The sequence below is a fragment of the Diabrotica virgifera genome, chromosome 4, assembly GCF_917563875.1.
Source record: "Diabrotica virgifera virgifera chromosome 4, PGI_DIABVI_V3a".
NCBI lineage: Eukaryota > Metazoa > Arthropoda > Insecta > Coleoptera > Chrysomelidae > Diabrotica > Diabrotica virgifera.
In genome coordinates, this window is record NC_065446.1 from 163,770,521 (window position 1) to 163,790,684 (window position 20,164).

Consider the following 20,164-nt stretch of genomic DNA (forward strand, 5'->3'; position numbering starts at 1 on the left):
TTATTGTATTTAATTACAGAGTAATTTCCACATACTAATCTATTTCTCAAATTGGGCTCTGGGCATTCTTTATTATATTACGATTATGTGTGCGAAATATCTCGACAAAATATTTAAAATTACAGCCGCAATCTTGGACCGCGTTTGTTGCTACCTGTTGATCGCTACTGTAGCTTCTTAAATATTAATAAAAAACCATGACGCAGTAAAAATTTCGATACTCACGAGATCGTACGCCTTTTCTATTGACTTCCTCCTGATATTCCTTCGAGTTTAAAATTCTTCGTTTGGTGGGGTATTATGTATCCTTATAACGAGAAAATTTGTTGTGAAATATTATGATATACAGTCCTTTATCAAAGTTTTGATTCCTTTTTTTCTAATTGATACTCATTTTATTCAGAGCCATGGATCAGCCACCGCTGTCCACCACGGTAGTAAAGTCAGAGGTAAAATCTGAATATGTTGAAGAAGATGCAGAACTTCCACAAACAAATATAATAGAAATAGAAAGAACAGATGAGGAAAACGGAGAGGTGCAAACTGTTGTGCTTCAAAATATACAAATACAAGATAGCGGCGAAGACCAGTTAGCTTTTATCGGAAAAATTATTTCCCAAACCAATTCTAATGGAAACTATCAGATTAATTCTTTAGATGAAAATAGTGTAATCCGCACATATATTATAAAGTAAGTTTCTTTATTATTCTGTGAATGTTAATTAACTTTATAAACTAGTAGATAATACAGACTGTTTAGATTTAAATTAGATATACACCTTATAAATGGCAACAAGCTATGTAGCAGACATAAAAATAAGCAAGTGTCTCAGTTGCCGACGGCGACTAGTATCAATTTCACCAGCAAAATACAGATAAAATTTAGTTTTGGAATATTCTTGGACAATCGTTCTTGCATAATCGCTTAAAGTATTCATTAATTTAATTAATAGGATTATTTTTTCAGTAACTGCACATGTACAAAAATATCGAATATATTTTTTTAAACGCTTTTCTTAACTTCAATAGTTTGCATCAAATCTTTTCGCGGGAACAATACACGAATAGTCAATATTTTTTTAATCTTTATTAATTGTTTAAATAAAAAAAACGATTTTAATGTAAAATGCTTAAATTCTCTTGTTTTTTTTACAATGTAGAAACTTGAAACTTTTACGGATTGTAGCTAATGATATCAACTATACATAATTTCACTTTTTATAGTCCATCCGCTATAACTTTTCAATCAAATTAAGTCAAAACATAAATTGAAACGAACGTCGATGTGTATATACATTTTGTATACTGTATACTATATACTACACACATCGGCGTACGTTTCACTTTCTGTTTTGACTTAATTTGATTGAAAATGAATCGTATCGCATGGGAAAAGTTATAGCGGACGGACTATACGTTAATTGTTTACGTTATGCTTCATAAATAAACAATAAAGTGTCAAATTTTGAACGCTCATATATTTGTTTATATATAAATCGGCGTTTCATCATCATCATCATCATCACTGGCTCGACAACCCTTTCTGGGTCTTGGCCTGTTCCAGGATTCTTCTCCATTCTGATCTGTTTCGTGCTTTTTTTCTCCAGTTTTTTATTTTTAAGGTTATTATATCATTTTCTATTTGTTCTAATATCTCATCTTCGGTCTTCCTCTTGTTCTTTTTCCTACTGGCATCTGTTTGAATATTTTGTTTGGTATTTCGCCTTCTTCCATTCTTTCTACATGTCCCATCCAACGCAGCCGTCCTATTTTAATGAATGTTATGATATCCGGATCCTGGTATATTTTGTATAGTTCAAAGTTGTACCTTCTTTGCCAAATTCCGTTTTCTTTTGTGCCCTTATATATGTGTCGCAAGATTTTTATTTCAAAGGTGGCTAGCAATGTTTCCTCTCTTTTAGTGAGTGTCCAGGTTTTTGAGCCGTATGTGAGTACCGGTCTTATTAAGGTTTTGTATATTTGGCATTTTGTTTTTCTTGCGACGTTATCTGATCTTAGTTGCCGAATTAAGCCATGGTAACTTTTATTGGCAATAATATCGGCGTTTATTCGTGTCAAATTTCAATACGATACGAAACAAAACTTCAACCAAAACTCGTATTCAAAAAATTCGTGTTTTTATCGTAGACTTAGAAAAACCACCGGTAGAGACTTTTATTATTTTACAATTAACATTAGAATTCGTTTTGTCGTATTAATTAATTAAACGCTTTTCTTTAGTTCAATCGTTTGGGACAAATCTTTGGACGTTAATTTGACTGCCTTTTCTTCGATGCAAATGACTAAAAATTTGCAGACATATGCATTCGCCGGAACAATACACGAACAGTCAATAATTTTTTTTGTTTATTAATTGTTTAAATAAAAAAACAATTTTAACGGAAAATGCTTAAATTCTCTTGTTTTTTACAATGAAGAAACTTGAAACTTTTACAGATTGTAGCTAATTGTATGAATTATACATAATTTCACTTTTTACGTTAATTATTTACGTTATGCTTCATAAATAAACAGTAGAGTTTCAAATTTTTTGCCCATTCCGACTACTTTTCATGTTAGTAGATCATAATATGTTTTATACATATTTTAATAAACATGACGATATATTTTAATGTTTGAAAAGTGTAAGACTAAAAAGTAAAAAATAAAAAAATATGGAAAAAATATTTTTAAGACACGCTTTTCTTTAGTTACGAGTGACTAAAATTAAACATATAAAAAAATCAACCAAAAGGCAACAAATAAAACAAAATTGAAAAAATCTAACACATTCGTTAAAGAAAAACGTGGTGCGAAAACCGTTTATTCGATGAAGCTTTTATTTGACGAATGTGTTAGATTTTTTCAATTTTTTTTGCTAATAAAGTTTTTGCTAATAAAAGTATAGAGGAGTTTGCTATTTCAAACGATAGAGTATGTGTTTTTATTTTGCAATAAACAAATTTATTTATTTATATCGAAATTTAATAAAAATTAAAATGTATCAATCATTATCAAAGGTCATTGGAATGCCCAATCAGAGCAAACTATCCGCTGTCCTGCGCGTAGCACCAATAATTAATGTTTATTTAAAGAAATTCCTGACGCCGTGGTGTTAATCGATTTTAATTTTGCAAAATTGCAAATGAAAGGTACAGTAGACTTCTATACGCAAAAAAAAAAATTTCAACTTGCTATCTGCTTTATTTTCAGTCCTGTAACATTTAAAAAAAATGAATTTTTTTTTACGAAAGCTGGATTGCAAAATTTATTTTGCAAAATTTATTAAAGCGATCTTAATGAAATTTATAGTATTGTTTAACTGTAGCATATAATTTTTCTGGGTGAAATATGAAGGTCCTAAGTGTAGCATAAATGGTTGAAAAACGTAAAATGCGAATACTTGTTTTTGTATGGCTTTTTCGCAATTATTGCTATTTTGTAACAAAAGTGAATACTTTTAAAATTTTTAACCAATTCTATATTGTAGGAAATTTAATTACGCATCTTTTATGTCAGTACAACTTTTTTCGGAAATGTATACTTTTATAAGTTATAATCAAAAAACGAAGAAAAAATCTAATTTTTCCTTAATTTTTTGACATTTTGATTATTTAAACAATGTTCCGGGCCTTTTTGAGAGGGAGGATAACTCAAATATTATTATTTGATTTATTTTCAAGAAATTTCTGCAAAAAAATTTGAGTCACCTCTCAACGTCCAAATGTACCAATATTTTTACAGATGCGCCCTGGTCTATTTCGAATGTGTCGAGTTTGTTTTTGGATGTTTCTTTCAGAACCCAGGCTTCACTGCCATAGCATGTTATTGGTCGAATTAAAGTTTTATAGATTCTCATCTTTGTATTTCGGTGGAAACTTTTAGACCGAAATACATGGGAGAGGGCAAAATAAGCTCTGTTTGCCTGCTTTATTCTCTTCCGTATTTCTCCATCTTCTGATCCGTCGGCATATATTTCTACTCCCAGGTATGTAAACTTTCCAACCGTTTCAATGTCATCTTCATCTATAATGTTTTGTGGGACTATATTTCTTCTCGTCTGATTCATTATTTATGTTTTTCCTGTGTTAATTTCCAGACCTAGCATTTTTGTTTGTGTTTTTAACTCTGCGTATGTTTCCTGTGCTCGTGTTGATGTTCTACTCATAATATTAATATCAACGGCCTAAGCGGCCAGTTGAACCGTTCGGTTGGTCAGTAGGTTTCCTCGTCCAGTTTGCATTTGCCTAACTGCATACTCCAGTGCCAGGTTAAACAATGTTGGGGCCAGCCCATCTCCTTGCTTTAGTCCCTGCGAAATTTTGAAAAAGTCTGTCCGGTGATTTTGTATTCGTACACATGCCAGAGTTTCATCCATTGTGGCTTTAATGAGTCTTATTAGCTTATGTGGTATTGCCAATTCAGCCAATATACATATAGTATAGTTTGTTCCTTTTGACTGAGTCGTACAAACACGTTGTGAACATCAATATCGTGTTCCCATGATTTGCTCAAGATCTGTTTGACTGTAAATATTTGATCCAGTGTCGATCTTCCCCGTCGAAAACCCGTCTGATACTCTCCAATAATATTTTCTGCTAGTGGTTGGAGCCTCTGGTTTATAATTTACGTGAGGACTGTATATGCTGTACATAGTAGAGAGATTCCAGGGTAGTTTTTGCATTGGAGTTTGTCTCATTTTTTATAGATCGGGCATACGCATACTATACTTTTCTTCCAGTCGTCGGGTATTTTCTCTTCTTGCCATATGTCTTTGATGAGCGCGTGGATGTGACTTGCTAGGTGGTGGCCACCTACCTTATACAGTTCTGCTGGTATTTCGTCAACTCCCGGAGCATTATTGTTTTTCTGGGCCTTAATAGCTTCGAGAACTTCCTCTATAGTTGGAGCTTCTACTCCATTATCTACTTCATTGTCTTCTACGTAGTTCATACCCATTTCATCTTCCATGTCTACTTGTGTTCCAAGTAGGGTCTGAAAATAATGCTTCCAGGTTTCTGTGACTTTCTGTTGGTCACTGATTATTTGCTCACTTTCATTTTACATAGACTTGTTTGAGGTTTATACCCACTTCTTATCTTTTTTAGGTATTCGTATGCCCCTCTAATTTCGTTGTTTTTGGAAATTTTCTTCCATTTTTTCTATTTGTCTATTTTCATAGGCTCTCTTTTTCTTTCTGCATATCTTGTCTGCGACTTCAAATAATGTTCGTATTTCCCGTGTTCTTCTTGTTATGTACATTTTGTGTGCTTCATTTCTTTCCTCTATTGCTTGTCTGCACTCGTCATCAAACCATGCTCCTCTTCTCTCCTTTTTCTTGTTTCCCAGGGTGGATGCTGCTTGCTGTCAGTACTGCTGTTTTGATATTACTCCATTTGCCCTCTATGGAGCGCAGTTCTAGAAACCTTAACTCATTTACGACTTCTTGTTCGAACTTCTCTTTACATTCCTGGATCTTCAGGTTTTCCAGGTCCAGTTTGTTTGTTCTTTGTTGTCTTTCATTTCTTTCTTTGTTAACTCTGCATCTAAATTTGGTTTGTAGTAAAATATGGTCTGATCCACAGCATGCTCCTCCTCGTGTTCTCACATCGGAGATACTACTGGCTGCCCTTTTGTCTAGCAGCACGTGGTCAATTTGATTGGTTGTGATTCCATCTGGTGAAATCCATGTCATTTTATGTATGTCTTTATGTGGGAAGCATGTGGAACTTATAACCATGTTTTTACTGGTGGCAAAATTTATCAAAAACTCTCCATTCTCTCTTGTTTCATTGTGCAGTAAGTGTTTTCCTATTGTGCCATAGAACTGCGTCTCCTTGCCTATTTCAGCATTCATATCAGAACCTTTCCCAGAACACATTGTTTATAAGACGATTGTCGTTACTGCCCTATTGACGTATCACATGCCCTGCCCATCTGAGTCTATTGGCCTTTATATATCTGACTATCTGTATGTATCTGCGCCTCCATTCGTTTGTCACGCTGTCTCTGCAACGCCCATATATCATTTGAAGAATTTTACGTTCACACACCAGCATTTTATTTGGTTAGCGTCCATGTTTCGCTTCCATACGCGACTGCTGTCGTTATGGTCTTATATTTCTGATGTTGCATTGCAAAGAAATATCTGTTTCCTGCCATTATTCGCGTTTTAACTTCCGCTCTATTTTGTTGATATTTTTGATTGTGAAATTAAATCAGTTCATGTAAAGTAGTAGTGATGCGCATTATAAGATGCTATTTCCAATTAACATATCCAGCCTCTCCTACTCAATTTCTATCCTCACCTCCACGAAGTGTGATCTTGACCACACGGGTGGACTCCGGAAACCTTATTGGAGATTGGGTACAAAATAAACGACGAAATTTAATCTGATATGGGCTATTGTAACATTGTACGTTAACCCTTAGCATTGAATAAAATATTATAAGTATAAACTTCAGTTTGCGCATACCAGAGCCCGCAAAATTTTAATACAACAAAAAATTAACAGGCAGGGGCAGAGCCAAATCGTAGTAGCATCACCTCATAAATTCAAAGTAGGTGACTTAGTCTTAATTAAAAACGAAGAGAACACCAAATTCGATTCATTGTACAACGGTCCATATAGGATATCAGAGATAGGTAAAGTAAATTGCAAAATTGAGTTAAAACCGGGAAAAATAAAGGAAGTTCATAAGAATAGGCTATATTCATACAAGAAGTGAATTAGTGTGAAAGAAGGACTAAAATATATTTAATTTGTAAATAAGATTTAATCTGCTTATAAAATAAGTACCAATTTATTTGAATAAGGAATAATATAAATATTTTATTGCTATATTTTGGATAAAAATAGGATTTCTGTTAAGTTAGGATGATAATATAGTTGAGGACATATCTGACGGTATAAACCCTCCTCTCTAAAAGGGGATGATGTAACATGGTACGTTAACCCTTAGCATTGAATAAAATATTATAAGTATAATTTATAGTAATTTAAATATTTTCGGCTGAACATGGTACGTTAACCCTTAGCATTGAATAAAATATAATAGGTATAGTTTATAGTAATGTAAATATGTTTCGGCATTGACCGGTATTGAACTTATGATTTATTGTTGTATATAAACGAACCAAAGAAGTGACGAGACATTCAGATCAATCGAGTAGTCACGATGAAGCAATAATACCTTAGTTATTGTTTACATACAGTAGGAAAAATGAAAGAATACCCATGAACGAACATATAAAACACGCTGTATTTTCCTGTCACCGTGTCACAAAGAAAATTGTCCAGTGCAAGTACATGTAACAATAATTATTACATGTACTTGCGCTGGCCAATTTTTTGTGTGACACGCTGACAGGAAAATACAACGTGTTTTATATGTTCGTTCATGGGTATTCTTTCATTTTTCCGACTGTATATACTGTTGTTTAATTGTTTAACGAACACTGTGAAGTTCAAATATATTTATAAAGTGAAAATGGTATATTATTATACATCCCGCACTTAGGGCACAATAGCTCAGCCACCAGACCTAGTACCACGTCACTATATTGTCGCCAATATAATCTTCAGTGGCGGCTCGTGAATAAAAATATCGGTGGGGCACTTTTATTTTGAGCGGCAAATACGAAATTATTAACAATTAAGTTAGTAAAAAAGAGTTTTACCATTTTATGCTCAAAAGAGTCAACATAAGAAGAGTCAACAAAAGACTAGAAATATTGGAAACCATCAAGACACGAAAGCTGTAATAACTGGGGCATGTTATGCGTAATGAGGGATACAACATACTTCAATTAATTACACAGGGGAAAATCCAGGGCAAGAGAAGTGTAGGAAGAAGAAGAATCTCATGGTTGCCTAACTTGAGGGAATGGTACGGATGCACATCAACCGAACTATTCAGAGCAGCAGCATCTAAGATCAGAATAGACATGATGATTGCCAACCTCCGTCGGGGAGATGGCACGTAAAGAAGAAGATGCTCAAAAGCTGCCTTGGAGACAATCAAATTAAGCTGTTGGGCATAGCAATGGATAAAATGAGCATACGGAAAAGAATTTGAACTCCACTAATTTATCCTGACATGACTTTGGCACCATCATAACTTTGGCCAATTGACTTATTTATTAGGAGTATTGTTCAAGTTTAAATTATTAAGTTTCTCCCAAATACACGTACTAATTACCTCTGCATATGCGAATCAGGTATATAAAATATTCCCAAAATCGTTCAAAGTTCAAAGATTTGGTTGCCAAGGGTATATCTCATAATTAAAATAAAATCATTTGATCTTAAATGGAAGCGTCAGAAGTCTAAGAAGCCATTTCTACCTCTTTGCTTATTAATCCACGAGCTATAAATAACATTGAATCCAGCAGTTCGTTTTAAATAATTTTTGAAGTTTCCAAAAAGGTTGTATTATTTTTGGTTAAATGTTTTTGCAATATGGTGTTAACTTCTCCCATTAAGTTGATAAGTCCCCGAAATACTCCAGGATTCGTAGATGTCAAACTTTCATCGTGACATCTTAGAGCTAATTCAAACGCTCCTCAAAATTTAATGCAGTCGATTATTCTATTTAATAGGTATCTGTTTTTGGCCACTATCTCGTTATGTTTCTTTATTGATCTTCTAAAAGCCGAGTCTAACTGTGATTAAATATTTATTGACCCTAATAATTGGTATTCAACACAATAGTGGAATATGTTTGGAGCCAACGCTGTTTTTTAATTTTCTCTGAGATATGATTTATCATTTACTCCCGGGATAGTCCAAGCCTCGTCCACTTGTGGTGAAAACAATAAACACTTAAAACAATAGAAGCGATATAACCAATCTGCTAACAAATAATGTTTATCATTGCATTTTCGATTAAAAGTTCTATTACCACTTTGTCCCGCTTGAATTATGTCCAATTTTGGTCTAGTCTAGAAGGTCCTAATTGTTTTGTATTTGAGTTCAGAATTAAGAATTGAAACAGACCGAAAACTGAGCTCGGGCTGTGTCCGGGGTGAAGTTTTCTGATGCGATACCGATTGCTAAGGCAAATACCGTAACGTTGCCAGTTACTACCTGAATCTGAGGATATTTCTTTTTTTCGCACACGGCAAGTCATCATCTACCGCCCGATATTTTTCTAACTTGACAACAGTGACCGCGGTCGCTCGAAAAAGAACCCATCATCGGGTGCGGGCATTGATTAAAAACTACACTGTGTAGTAGTTTTTAATCAATGGTGCGGGTGAAGACTGTTAACCCATTAGCGCCAAGCGTTACCATATGGTAACGTAGAACACATGATTTTTAAAAATTTTGCGGTATGCCCATGGAATTAGTTAGCCACATATTTTGAGAACTATCGTTTCTAGGAATACTTCAGGCACCCATAAAACGTAACGGATTCGTATTTTAGCCTTTTCTCAACCGTCGAGAGATAATCATATGACAGTGTGGTTTAAATTTATAGAAAAAGATGGACGTCTGTTTTGCGTAAGCAATTTATGATAGTCTTCTAGTAACTATATTTGCATATTTAAAAAAAAACTAAGTTTATTATACCCCAACTTATTATAAATTGTTGTATTTTATCAACAATCAAATGTAGCGAATTCGGTAGGAATAGTCAAAGTACGCCGTTACCATATGGTTGCGGTGGGCGCTTACGGAGTCATAATCGTATTTTTTTTCAGTCGTGGATAGTGTTACTGGTGCGATGAAAAAATAACTCTGTTGTTACAATAGCATCTACGAGTTGTGATGGTTCAGCATTGGGCACGGTAAAAAGATTTTCTCATGAAGAAAAAGGCCACAATCAAGTAAGTCGGGCTCACTATATTGCTGAATACAACAAAATATGGTGGGTACCGACTGGATGGATCAAGGTGTTTCAACCTACCTAATAGCAATTTGCAGTAAAAAATGGTACTGGCAAATTGTAGCATGGTTGTTGGATGTTGCAGTTGCAGTAATTCATGGCATTTATATAAAAAAAAAATAAAAAAATATATCCTTGCTATCGTTTAGGTGAGAATTGGCCCAAGTTCTTCTCGCAAGATATGGAAGTCGTCCCTTATATACAGGAAGACCTAGTCTACATAGACAGAACTTGCCAGATCTTCGTTTTAATCGCTTCGACCATTTGTTACATCAAGCATATGGTAACACCATATAATTTTTTTAAGAAAAGACAGGAAACCGAAAAACTTGTTTTTTTTTGATTAAATTATTAACATTTACATCTAATTAACCCTAAAAGTAAAGATTTTTAAATAAAAAAAACTTGGGCGTTAATGGGTTAATTATGTACAGTAGGAAAAATGAAAGAATACCCATGAACGAACATATAAAACACGCTGTATTTTCCTGTCACCGTGTCACACAAAAAATTGGCCAGCGCAAGTACATGTAATAATTATTATTACATGTACTTGCGCAGGACAATTTTCTTTGTGGCACGGTGACAGGAAAATACAACGTGTTTTATATGTTCGTTCATGGGTATTCTTTCATTTTTCCGACTGTATAGTATTTGTATACTTTTTGCAGCATCTCGTCGCATCGACTGAATATTTATTAGCTTTTTAAATGAAAAAGATTAATTCAAAATAAATTGTTTGAGATATCTACTACATTAAGTGAGCTAGCGGGAGGGCAGTGCCCTAGCGCCTCCCTGCCAGAGCCGCCCTTGATAATCTTCTCTTTTAAATTTAATCTTAAGGTAAGTATTCACTATTCTAATAGTGCGTTATCGTGCGTTAGCTCGAATCTGTGACATCCAATACGGTCGGCAAATGGTAAGACGATCTTCTTAAGTGTTTTTAATGTACATGTTAGCTGTCATTCACGCAATTACCCCCAATTAATAATGTCTTTTCTAAGAAATACCATTCCATGGCACTACGCCACCACCACCAAAGTTAACGCTCTGTATGAGGTTGCAACTGGCATACCGTTCACCATATGGAAGCATGATTGACAAAACTTGGCCTTAAGAAGAGTTAACGAACGGTATGGCAGTTGTAACCGCATACAGAGAGTTATTTTGGAGGTGACGGCATAGTGCTATGGAATGGTATCTCTTGAAAAGGGCATACCGAACTTGTGTAGGTGATTGGAAATGACAAATTCGTGCTAATGCACGTTACCGCACGTTTTCATATCGCTAGAATAGTTAATACTTACCTTGATGAGATTCAATTTAAAAATTATATTGGCCACCATAGGAGTGGCAATAATATCGGAGTTAAATCCGATCGAGCATTAATATGACACTTTAAAACATCGCATTCGGAAAATTAATTCTAAACCTGAGACACGTAGGGCTAAGGATTGAAGCACAAAAAATTTCACTTCACATGATAATTTCAAATTATTCGATATTTTTGTCCATGTGTGTATGTATTCAGTTATTACAATAATATATTTATTATGCAATAAAAACTAATAATCGAGAAATGAGAAAAATTGATAAGGTGGCTAATAACATACTGTTACTATCGAAACGAGTAGATAAATTTTGAACATCTTTAACAATTAAATACAATTATAGAATACAGAAATGTTGCCGATTTTTACCGCTTCCTTCAGTGTCTTACCTATATCTAATCAAAATTTAAACAGTCTGTATATATGAAGACCTTGGAGATACATACCACGGAACTAAGTTTTTGAGAACATTGAATACTAGACCGGGCAGTATCGTCGCCCCCGCTAGCGCAATTATTCCGATTCGATTTTTTTGCACAAACTTACTCAAAAAGAGGTCCTTATAACATATCCACAGGGTGCCGGGCGGTGCCGTGGTCGAAAATTTTTTAAACAAATTTTTTTTAAACAAATTCACAAAAATAATTTTTTTATTTCCAACAATTTTTTTTAAAATTTGGGTCATTTTGAGCAAAAAAGGTCTCTTGTCATTTTTCTCTAAAATTGACTGTTGTCGAGTTATACGCGAATAAAAATTTGAAAAATGCGAAAATGGCCATTTTCAAGGCTTCATAACTCGATCAAAAATGATTATTATGAAATTCAAAAAGTGACAAAATCAAGATTCAAATACCTTCTTCAGCGTTCTGAAGAGATTTTTGTCATTAATTTATTACAAAGCTGTTATTTTTAGTTATTAACAATTAGCGCTATAGTCTAACTGTATCGTCGCCCCTGTTAGCAGAACAATTTCGATCAGATTTTTTTGCACAAACTTGCTCAAAAAGGGGTCCTCATAACATATCCACAGGGTGCCTTGCGGTGCCGTGGTCGAAAAAATTTTTAAACAATTTTTTTAAACAAATTCACAAAAATAATTTTTTCATTTCCAACAATTTTTTTTAGATAACTTGGGTCATTCTGAGCAAAAAAGGTCTCTTGTAATTTTTCTCTAAAATTGATTGTTGTCGAGATATATGCGATTAAAAATTTGGAAAATGCGAAAATGGCCATTTCAAGGCTTCATAACTCGATTAAAAATTATTATTATGAAATTCAAAAAGTGACAAAATCAAGATCGAAATACCTTCTTCAGCGTCCTGAAGAGATTTTTGTCATTATTTTATTACAAAGCTGTTATTTTGTATAGTCCAACTGTATCGTCGCCCCCGTTAGCGGAACAATTTAGATCAGATTTTTTTGCACAAACTTGCTCAAAAATAGGTCCTTATACGCTCTGAGCTTCGCTGGTGTCGCTCCTAGCGGACTACTAATTCAACTTTCACCGGTAATTTTTAAATTTATTATTTAATTGTTATTGCTTAATATTTACAACGCAAAAAAGTAATTAAATTGTAATCGATTTTTTTAAGATTTTGCTAATCATTTTGACGTTCTATTGACAAAATATGAATTTCTTACTTCGGATACTTTCACAATTATCGTGTAGATGGCGCTAAGATTAATAGATTAATAGAACTTTAAAAAAACTTAAATTCAGTATTTAAAACGTAAGTATATTTAAGGTAAAAATATATACCACAGCTTTGACCAACTAATATTTTTTATAATTAATGTTTTTAATTTTAAATTAATCACTTTGACATTTATGTCAAATTTCCGGTAAACGTTTACAGGCTTGCCACTACTGGCGCTCGCAAATTTGTAAATATCCCCTCTACGGACGAGCTCACAGCGGATAACATATCCACAGAGTGCCGGCCTGTGGTCGAAAAATTATTTAAACAATTTTTAGACCACGGCACCGGCCGGCACCCTGTGGATATGTTATAAGGACTTCTTTTTGAGTAAGTTTGTGCAAAAAAAAATCTAATCGAAATAGTTCCGCTAACGGGGGTGACGATACAGTTGGACTATAGCGCTAATTGTTAATAACTAAAAGTAACAGCTTTGTAATAAAATAATGCCAAAAATTTCTTCAAGACGTTGAAGAAGATATTTGAATCTTGATTTTGTCACTTTTTGAATTTCATAATAATAATTTTTAATCGAGTTATGAAGCCTTGAAAATGGCCATTTTCGCATTTTTCAAATTTTTAATCGCGTATAACTCGACAACAGTCAAGTTTAGAGAAAAATGACCAAAGACCTTTTTTACTCACAATGATCCAAATTATCTAAAAAAAAAATTGTGGGAAATGAAAAAAATATTTTTGTGAATTTGTTTAAAAGAAATTGTTTAAAAAATTTTTCGACCACGGCACCGCCCGGCACCCTGTGTATATGTTATAAGGACCTCTTTCCACGGCACCTCCCGGCACCCTGTGGATATGTTATAAGGACCTCTTTTTGAGTAAGTTTGTGCAAAAAAATCGAATCGGAATAGTTCCGCTAACGGGGGCGACGATACAGTTGGACTATACCGCTAATTGTTAATAACTAAAAATAACAGCTTTGTAATAAAATAGTGACCAAAATCTCTTCAGGACGTTGAAGAAGGTATTTGAATCTTGATTTTGTCACTTTTTGAATTTCATAATAATCATTTTTAATCGAGTTATGAAGCCTTGAAAATGGCCATTTTCGCATTTTTCAAATTTTTAATCGCGTATAACTCGACAACAGTCAATTTTAGAGAAAAATGACAGGAGACCTTTTTTGCTCAGAATGACCCACATTATCTAAAAAAAAATTGTTGGAAATAAAAAAATTATTTTTGTGAATTTGTTTAAAAAAAATTCGACCACGGCACCTCCCGGCACCCTGTGGATATGTTATAAGGACCTCTTTTTGAGTAAGTTTGTGCAAAAAAATCGAATCGGAATAATTGCGCTAGCGGGGGCGACGATACTGCCCGGTCTATACTAAGTTTTAATGAAATCCTAAAATAGGAAAGATGTATTAAAAATGAATGAATCGTAGTATGTATTAAGAAATTAATTTCTGCTTTTCTTGGATGAATGTTTAAAAAAGTTTAAATCAAAACTACATATTTTTTTTCACAAAGACAACGTATATAGTATATTATATACCAAAAAAATATGGATTGCATTTTTATTACATAAAAGAAAATTGGTTTGTCCTCTTTTCAAAGAACCTTTTCCGGTCAAGGTCGTTGAAGTTGTCTAAATATTCTGTCCCATCTTCTGCAGTATTATACTTGCTTATATTTTCAACGATACCCATTTAAAGTCCGCGCCAGATGGTCAAATAATGTGATCAAATTAGTTTGAGTTCGGTGGTTTGAGTAAACCGAAAAGTGACAGCAAGTGCCAAGTGACGTCATATCCTGAGTTTGATCAAACCCTGTAAAAAATAGAGGATCTTCTATTTTTCAAGGTCAGTTTGATGAAACGGTAATTTTGCTGCCAACTAATTGCACCATTGCTATTAAAATATGAAATTCATTCGTATATCGTTGGTATTTGTAGTACAACAATATCAAGCTTGCCTACAAATTCTCTGAATTTTATATGATAAATCTTCATACTCCTGGTTTTCAGTATACCTATATTAAAGAGGTTTTTAAAAGGTAGTTGTGTAAAATGCAACATAATCTTTGTAACTCTACACACCTTTTCAACATCTACATTCATTTTGTCTTGTAAAATAGGGAATATATTACACAGATCACCAAAGCTCTTCTCTACAGTTCTCTTCTAGCACGGCTGACTCTATAGTTTTAAATTCTTTGTTTATTTGCTAAACTATCGAGACCTGTAGAGTTTCATTATATTTTCTTTTACAAACACATGAGGAATTGGTTTATCTCTTTCTGGTAAACATTTTGCAGGAGGCAATTGAAGGCTCTGCTTTCCAGAGATACTGACAAAGCACTTCTTTGAAATACACCTCTATCAGTAATAGGTATATTTCTTCCTATATTTATAATTAAAAATTGACCATCTGCATCTACTACAGCAAAAAGTACAATGCTGTCAGTTCCTTTATAATTTCTATAGTATGCCCCATCCCTTCTGAGAGGTCGAAAGTTTACATGCTTTCCATCCATAGCTCCTAGAAAATGTGAAAATATTTATGTGTATTTTTCAAAGCCCGAATTTCAGGCACTCCTAGGTTTGACTAGGCAATCTTCAGGTCTGACTGACGATCTTAGTCAAAGCCCGAAATAAATTACAGTTTCGGCCTTTGACTAGTCAAACCTAGGAGAGACTAAGTTCTAAAGGCAAAGGTCGAAATTTAATTTTATGAAATCGGAGTTTGACTGGTCAAACCCCGATCAGCTATTAAAATGTCGTAATTTAGGGGAGTGCAATTAGAACGAAAACATGCATTGTTTCGGAAAAATTCAAACAAATTAATATTTTTCTAAAATTTTTTTGTTAGTTTATACATATACATGTTAAAGTAAAAAGTTCTACTAGCCGATTTGGCCGCTAATTGTTTATTAATTGTTTAAACAATAACACTTGTTTTGTATAAATAATTTTAAAAATATCGTTGAATTCATCATTTTACTTTGATTAGATATGTTTCTTTTTTTGTTTTTGATTATGCTGAATCCGAATATGGCATTACAATTTGAAAATTCCTATATAGAAGCTCTTCTACAGTATGTCTGCGTATCTAGGAACCACATGGAAAACTTTTTTATTATCAATTTTACGAAAAAAAGTTGTTCTTCATAAAATGCTCTGGATAGTCAAAAATATAAAACTCAACCATCAGATATCAAATTTTATGAATATTATACGAGTTATGTCAAAAATATGAATTTCGTTAAAGAGTAAAGTACCTTTATAGTCCAGAATATCAAAAAATGCTATTATGAGGAGTTGTTTTGAAATTAAAAACTGTTTTAATATACAATTACATCATTCTAATCGAAAAAAAAATTTCAATTTTTTCTCAAATTACGGATACTCATCATCATTTTATTACAATTAATTATGATAACTATTTTATTATCAATTTTACGAAAAAAAGTTATTCTTCATAAAATGCTCTACCTGGTCTAAAATCTAAGATATAACCCATAATCACATATCAATATTTTTCAATTTTATACGCGGTATGTAAAAAGTATGAATTTTTCTTAAGAATTAAATCCCTTTATTATTCACAATATTTTAAGTAGAAGGATGTCATTGAATACTTGTACATATTTTTTAATTACAAACAACTTTTCTTAAGAACAATTTTCGATATTGTGAAATATACAGGTACTTTACACGTGCGTGAAATTAATATTTTTTGACATACCTCGTATAAAATTACTAAAATTTGATATTTGGTAGTTGCTTCTGTGATAATATACGATGCAGAGTATTTTATAAAGAGTAACTTTTTTTCGTAAAACTGATAATAAAAAAGTTATCAATAGGTTCCAAGTTACGTACATACTGTATAAGAGCTAAAAAAAAATGTTTTTGATCATTTATTATTGTTAAAGCTTATTATTAAATGTATTTTAGTAAATTTTACAAACAAAAGTTTTGATCACTTTGTATAAACATTTTTTTAGCTGGTAATTTTCGGTTTTTATATTACATTTTTGTTTTCTTTCTTAATGTTCTCAAAAAGAAATAGTTTATTTCATTTCTAAAGTAAAATACTTTAGTGCATTTTACTTTACTACATCCTAAGATTTAAAAAAGCATCTATAAAATTGTAATAAATTTGTTCAAACTTGGTAATTCTGTAATACAACGAAGTTTTCAAAAATTACATTTTTTGAGACGTCGTATCATTTGAATTAAATTTTTGAAATTTTTTTTTAAGAAACGTCGTTTAGTACGATGCTTGAAAGGTAAGTTGTGCAAAATTGGGAGTTTTATAAGGAAAATTGTATTAGTTACACATTTTTAAATAAGTTTTAAACAAAATTCATGTAAGTCTCAGTTTCCGCCGTCACCGTACTTATGCCTATACATTTTATTTCTTTTTATTATAACCATAAGATAACTTAATTATTATTCTTTCATATCCAATTTGTAACATTTTACTTGATCCATTAGTTAAAGAATTACATTAAAATAACTCAACCGTGCACTTCGCCGAACGCTAGTTTACAGTGCGCCAATGTTTGTGAGAAGGGTGACTTTAGCCTTATAAATAAAAAATTATAGAAGCTACAGATTTAATTTTAGAAAATTCTTTATATAATTTTTTTTTGTAAAATTTTCTGAATTTTTCAATGGTTAAGTCAGTTTATTTCTGAAATTTATATTTTTGGAGTGATTTAAAAAAACATCTAACTTCGCAGTTCGTTTGTTTAATAAAAAATGAAGCACCCACTTCTCGAGTAGAACTTTTTGATATGTTGTTTATTAAACATTTCTTAACGAAATTACAAAAAGTTCTATCTTGTTTGATTTTTTCCGAAGTGAAAATCTATATGCACTCCCCTAATTTGTTGGATTAGCTTTAAGAAAACGTCATTTTTTAATTTTAATGTTTATTATGTTTATATTGTCTATAATATACAGGGTGTAACAGAAATACAGGTCATAAATTAAATCACATATTCTGGGACCAAAAATAGTTCGATTGAACCTAACTTACCTTAGTACACATATGCATACAAAAAAAGTTATAGCCCTTTGAAGTTACAAAATGAAAATCGATTTTTTCCGTTATATCGAAAACTATCACAGATTTTTTAATGAAAATGAACATGTGGTATTCTTATGGCAGGAACATCTTAAAAAGAAATTATAGTGAAATTTGTGAACCCCATAAAGATTTTATGGGGGTTTTGTTCCCTTGAACCCCCCCCCCAAACTTTTGCGTACGTTCCAATTAAATTATTATTGTGCCACCATTAGCTAAACACAGTATTTTTAAAACTTTTTTTCCTCTTAGTGCTTTTTCGAAAAGCTAGTTTTTATCGAGATATTTTGAATATTTGTCAAATCCACCACATATTTGTATACTGACAAGAGACCTAGTAGTAATATGAAAATTTATTTATAAATTACAGTTTGAGATATATTTTGAACTAAATTAGAAAAGAAGCCATATCTCGATAAGAGGTGTCTTATCAAAAAAAGACTAAGAGGCAAAAAAGTTTTAAAAACATTGTGTTTAACTAATGGTACCGCAATAATAGTTTAATTGGAACGTACACAAACATTTGGGGGACTTAAGGGCACAAAACCCCCATAAAATTTTTATGTAAATATATTAAAAAAGAAGCCGCAACTCGATTAAGACTGGTTTATCAAAAAAATACTAAGAGGCAAAAAAGTTTTAAAAATATTGTGTTTAACTAATGGTACCACAACAATAATTTAATTGGAGCGTACATAAAAGTTTGGGGGGGTTTAAGGGAACAAAACCCCCATAAATTTTTTATGGGGTGCACAAATTTTACTATAATTTCTTTTTAAGATCTTTCTGCCATAATAATGCCACATGGCCATTTTCGATAAAAAATCTATAATAGTTTTCGATATATTGGAAAAAATCAATTTTCATTTTGTAACTTCAAAGTGTGAAGTTAAGTGAGTAATCTTCGCGCTGAACGAAAAATAATAAACTAAATATTGAAATTGTGCTCCAAATTGGCAAAAATCAAAGGTAAGCGTAACACATAAACAAATAAAACGTCATCGATATTACGATATTCGAAGTGGATTCTTGTTTGATTGGAACGCGGTGTTGCCAAGTCGACAGGGAAGTCCTGTAAGTAGGGAGGAGCGAAATAGTATATACTGCTCAATATAATTTTATCAAAAAAAAAGAAAAAAAGTAAGACGCTACACTGAGAAAGGTTAAGTTTCCGCGGAGATAGTCCGAACGAGACCTTTATCGCAGTAAAACGAACCAGTTGTAATGAGCAGAGAAGATAAAAAATACGAAGAGCTATTATTTCGAACAGAAAGTGACGGTACCACGACAGACGAAAACGACAAGAAGAGAAAAGAGGAAGAATTGGAACGGGCTTTTAACAAAAGTCGAAAAATAAGCAGATCTCCCTCCTACAGAAAGGAGAAAATGGAGGAGAATATACAAAAAATTATGGAAACTATGGCAGGAGTAAGTCTAAAAATCGAGGAACAATCAAGAGAACTTAGCGAGATGCGTAGAGAGCAGAAAGAATATAGAGATGAAATAAGAGAGCTACGCCAGGCGAATGTAACATTAAGAGAAGAAAACACGAAACTAAAACAGGCAGTTTATCAAATAGAAGAACGGCTTGAAAGTTTAGAAAATCAAAAAAGGCGGAAAAATATAATTATACAGGGATTGAACATAGATACAAATGGGCCAGATATCCTAAAACATGCAATGAAAAATTTTATGCAGACAGAATTAAAAGTAGATGTACAAATAGAGAAGGCTCTGAAGTTAGGAGAAAAAGTTTGTCTGGTTGAGCTTGAAAAGGAAGAAGATAAAAGAAAAATCATGCGAAACAAAACCAAATTGAGAAATCGAGAAGAAGGTCTAGTTTATATCAACGATGACCTATCAAAGAACGACAGAATTGTACAGAAACATGTCAGACAAAAAGCGCAAGAACTAAGAAAGGAAGGGAGAAAAGTGAAAGTAGGGTATAAGAAAATATATGCCGATCATGAAATATGGCGCTGGGATGGAATGAACCAAACGTTGGTGGTAGAGACCAAAGCAAAAAACTAAGCAATAGCAATGAAAGGAAACAAATGACGACGAAAAATGCAAAGAATAGGATTACGAACTATGGAAATAGAACAAATCAAGACAGCAATAAAAAAGAAAAGCCGAAAAATGACAAGATACAGTTTGCAACAGGGATAAATAAGAAGGAAACGACGCAG

The 20,164-nt window shown here is 32.8% G+C and overlaps 1 protein-coding gene across 1 annotated transcript in view; it reads left to right on the forward strand.

Annotated features, from left to right (window-relative positions):
• The window catches only part of LOC114335320 (zinc finger protein 260), a 115,790-nt gene that overhangs the window by 22,674 nt on the left and 72,952 nt on the right, over positions 1 to 20,164 (forward strand). The window contains exon 2 of the mRNA XM_028285541.2: positions 404 to 691. Coding sequence (XP_028141342.1) covers positions 408 to 691 — 284 coding nt within the window. The 5' untranslated portion in view covers positions 404 to 407. The remainder of the gene's footprint in view (positions 1 to 403; positions 692 to 20,164) is intronic.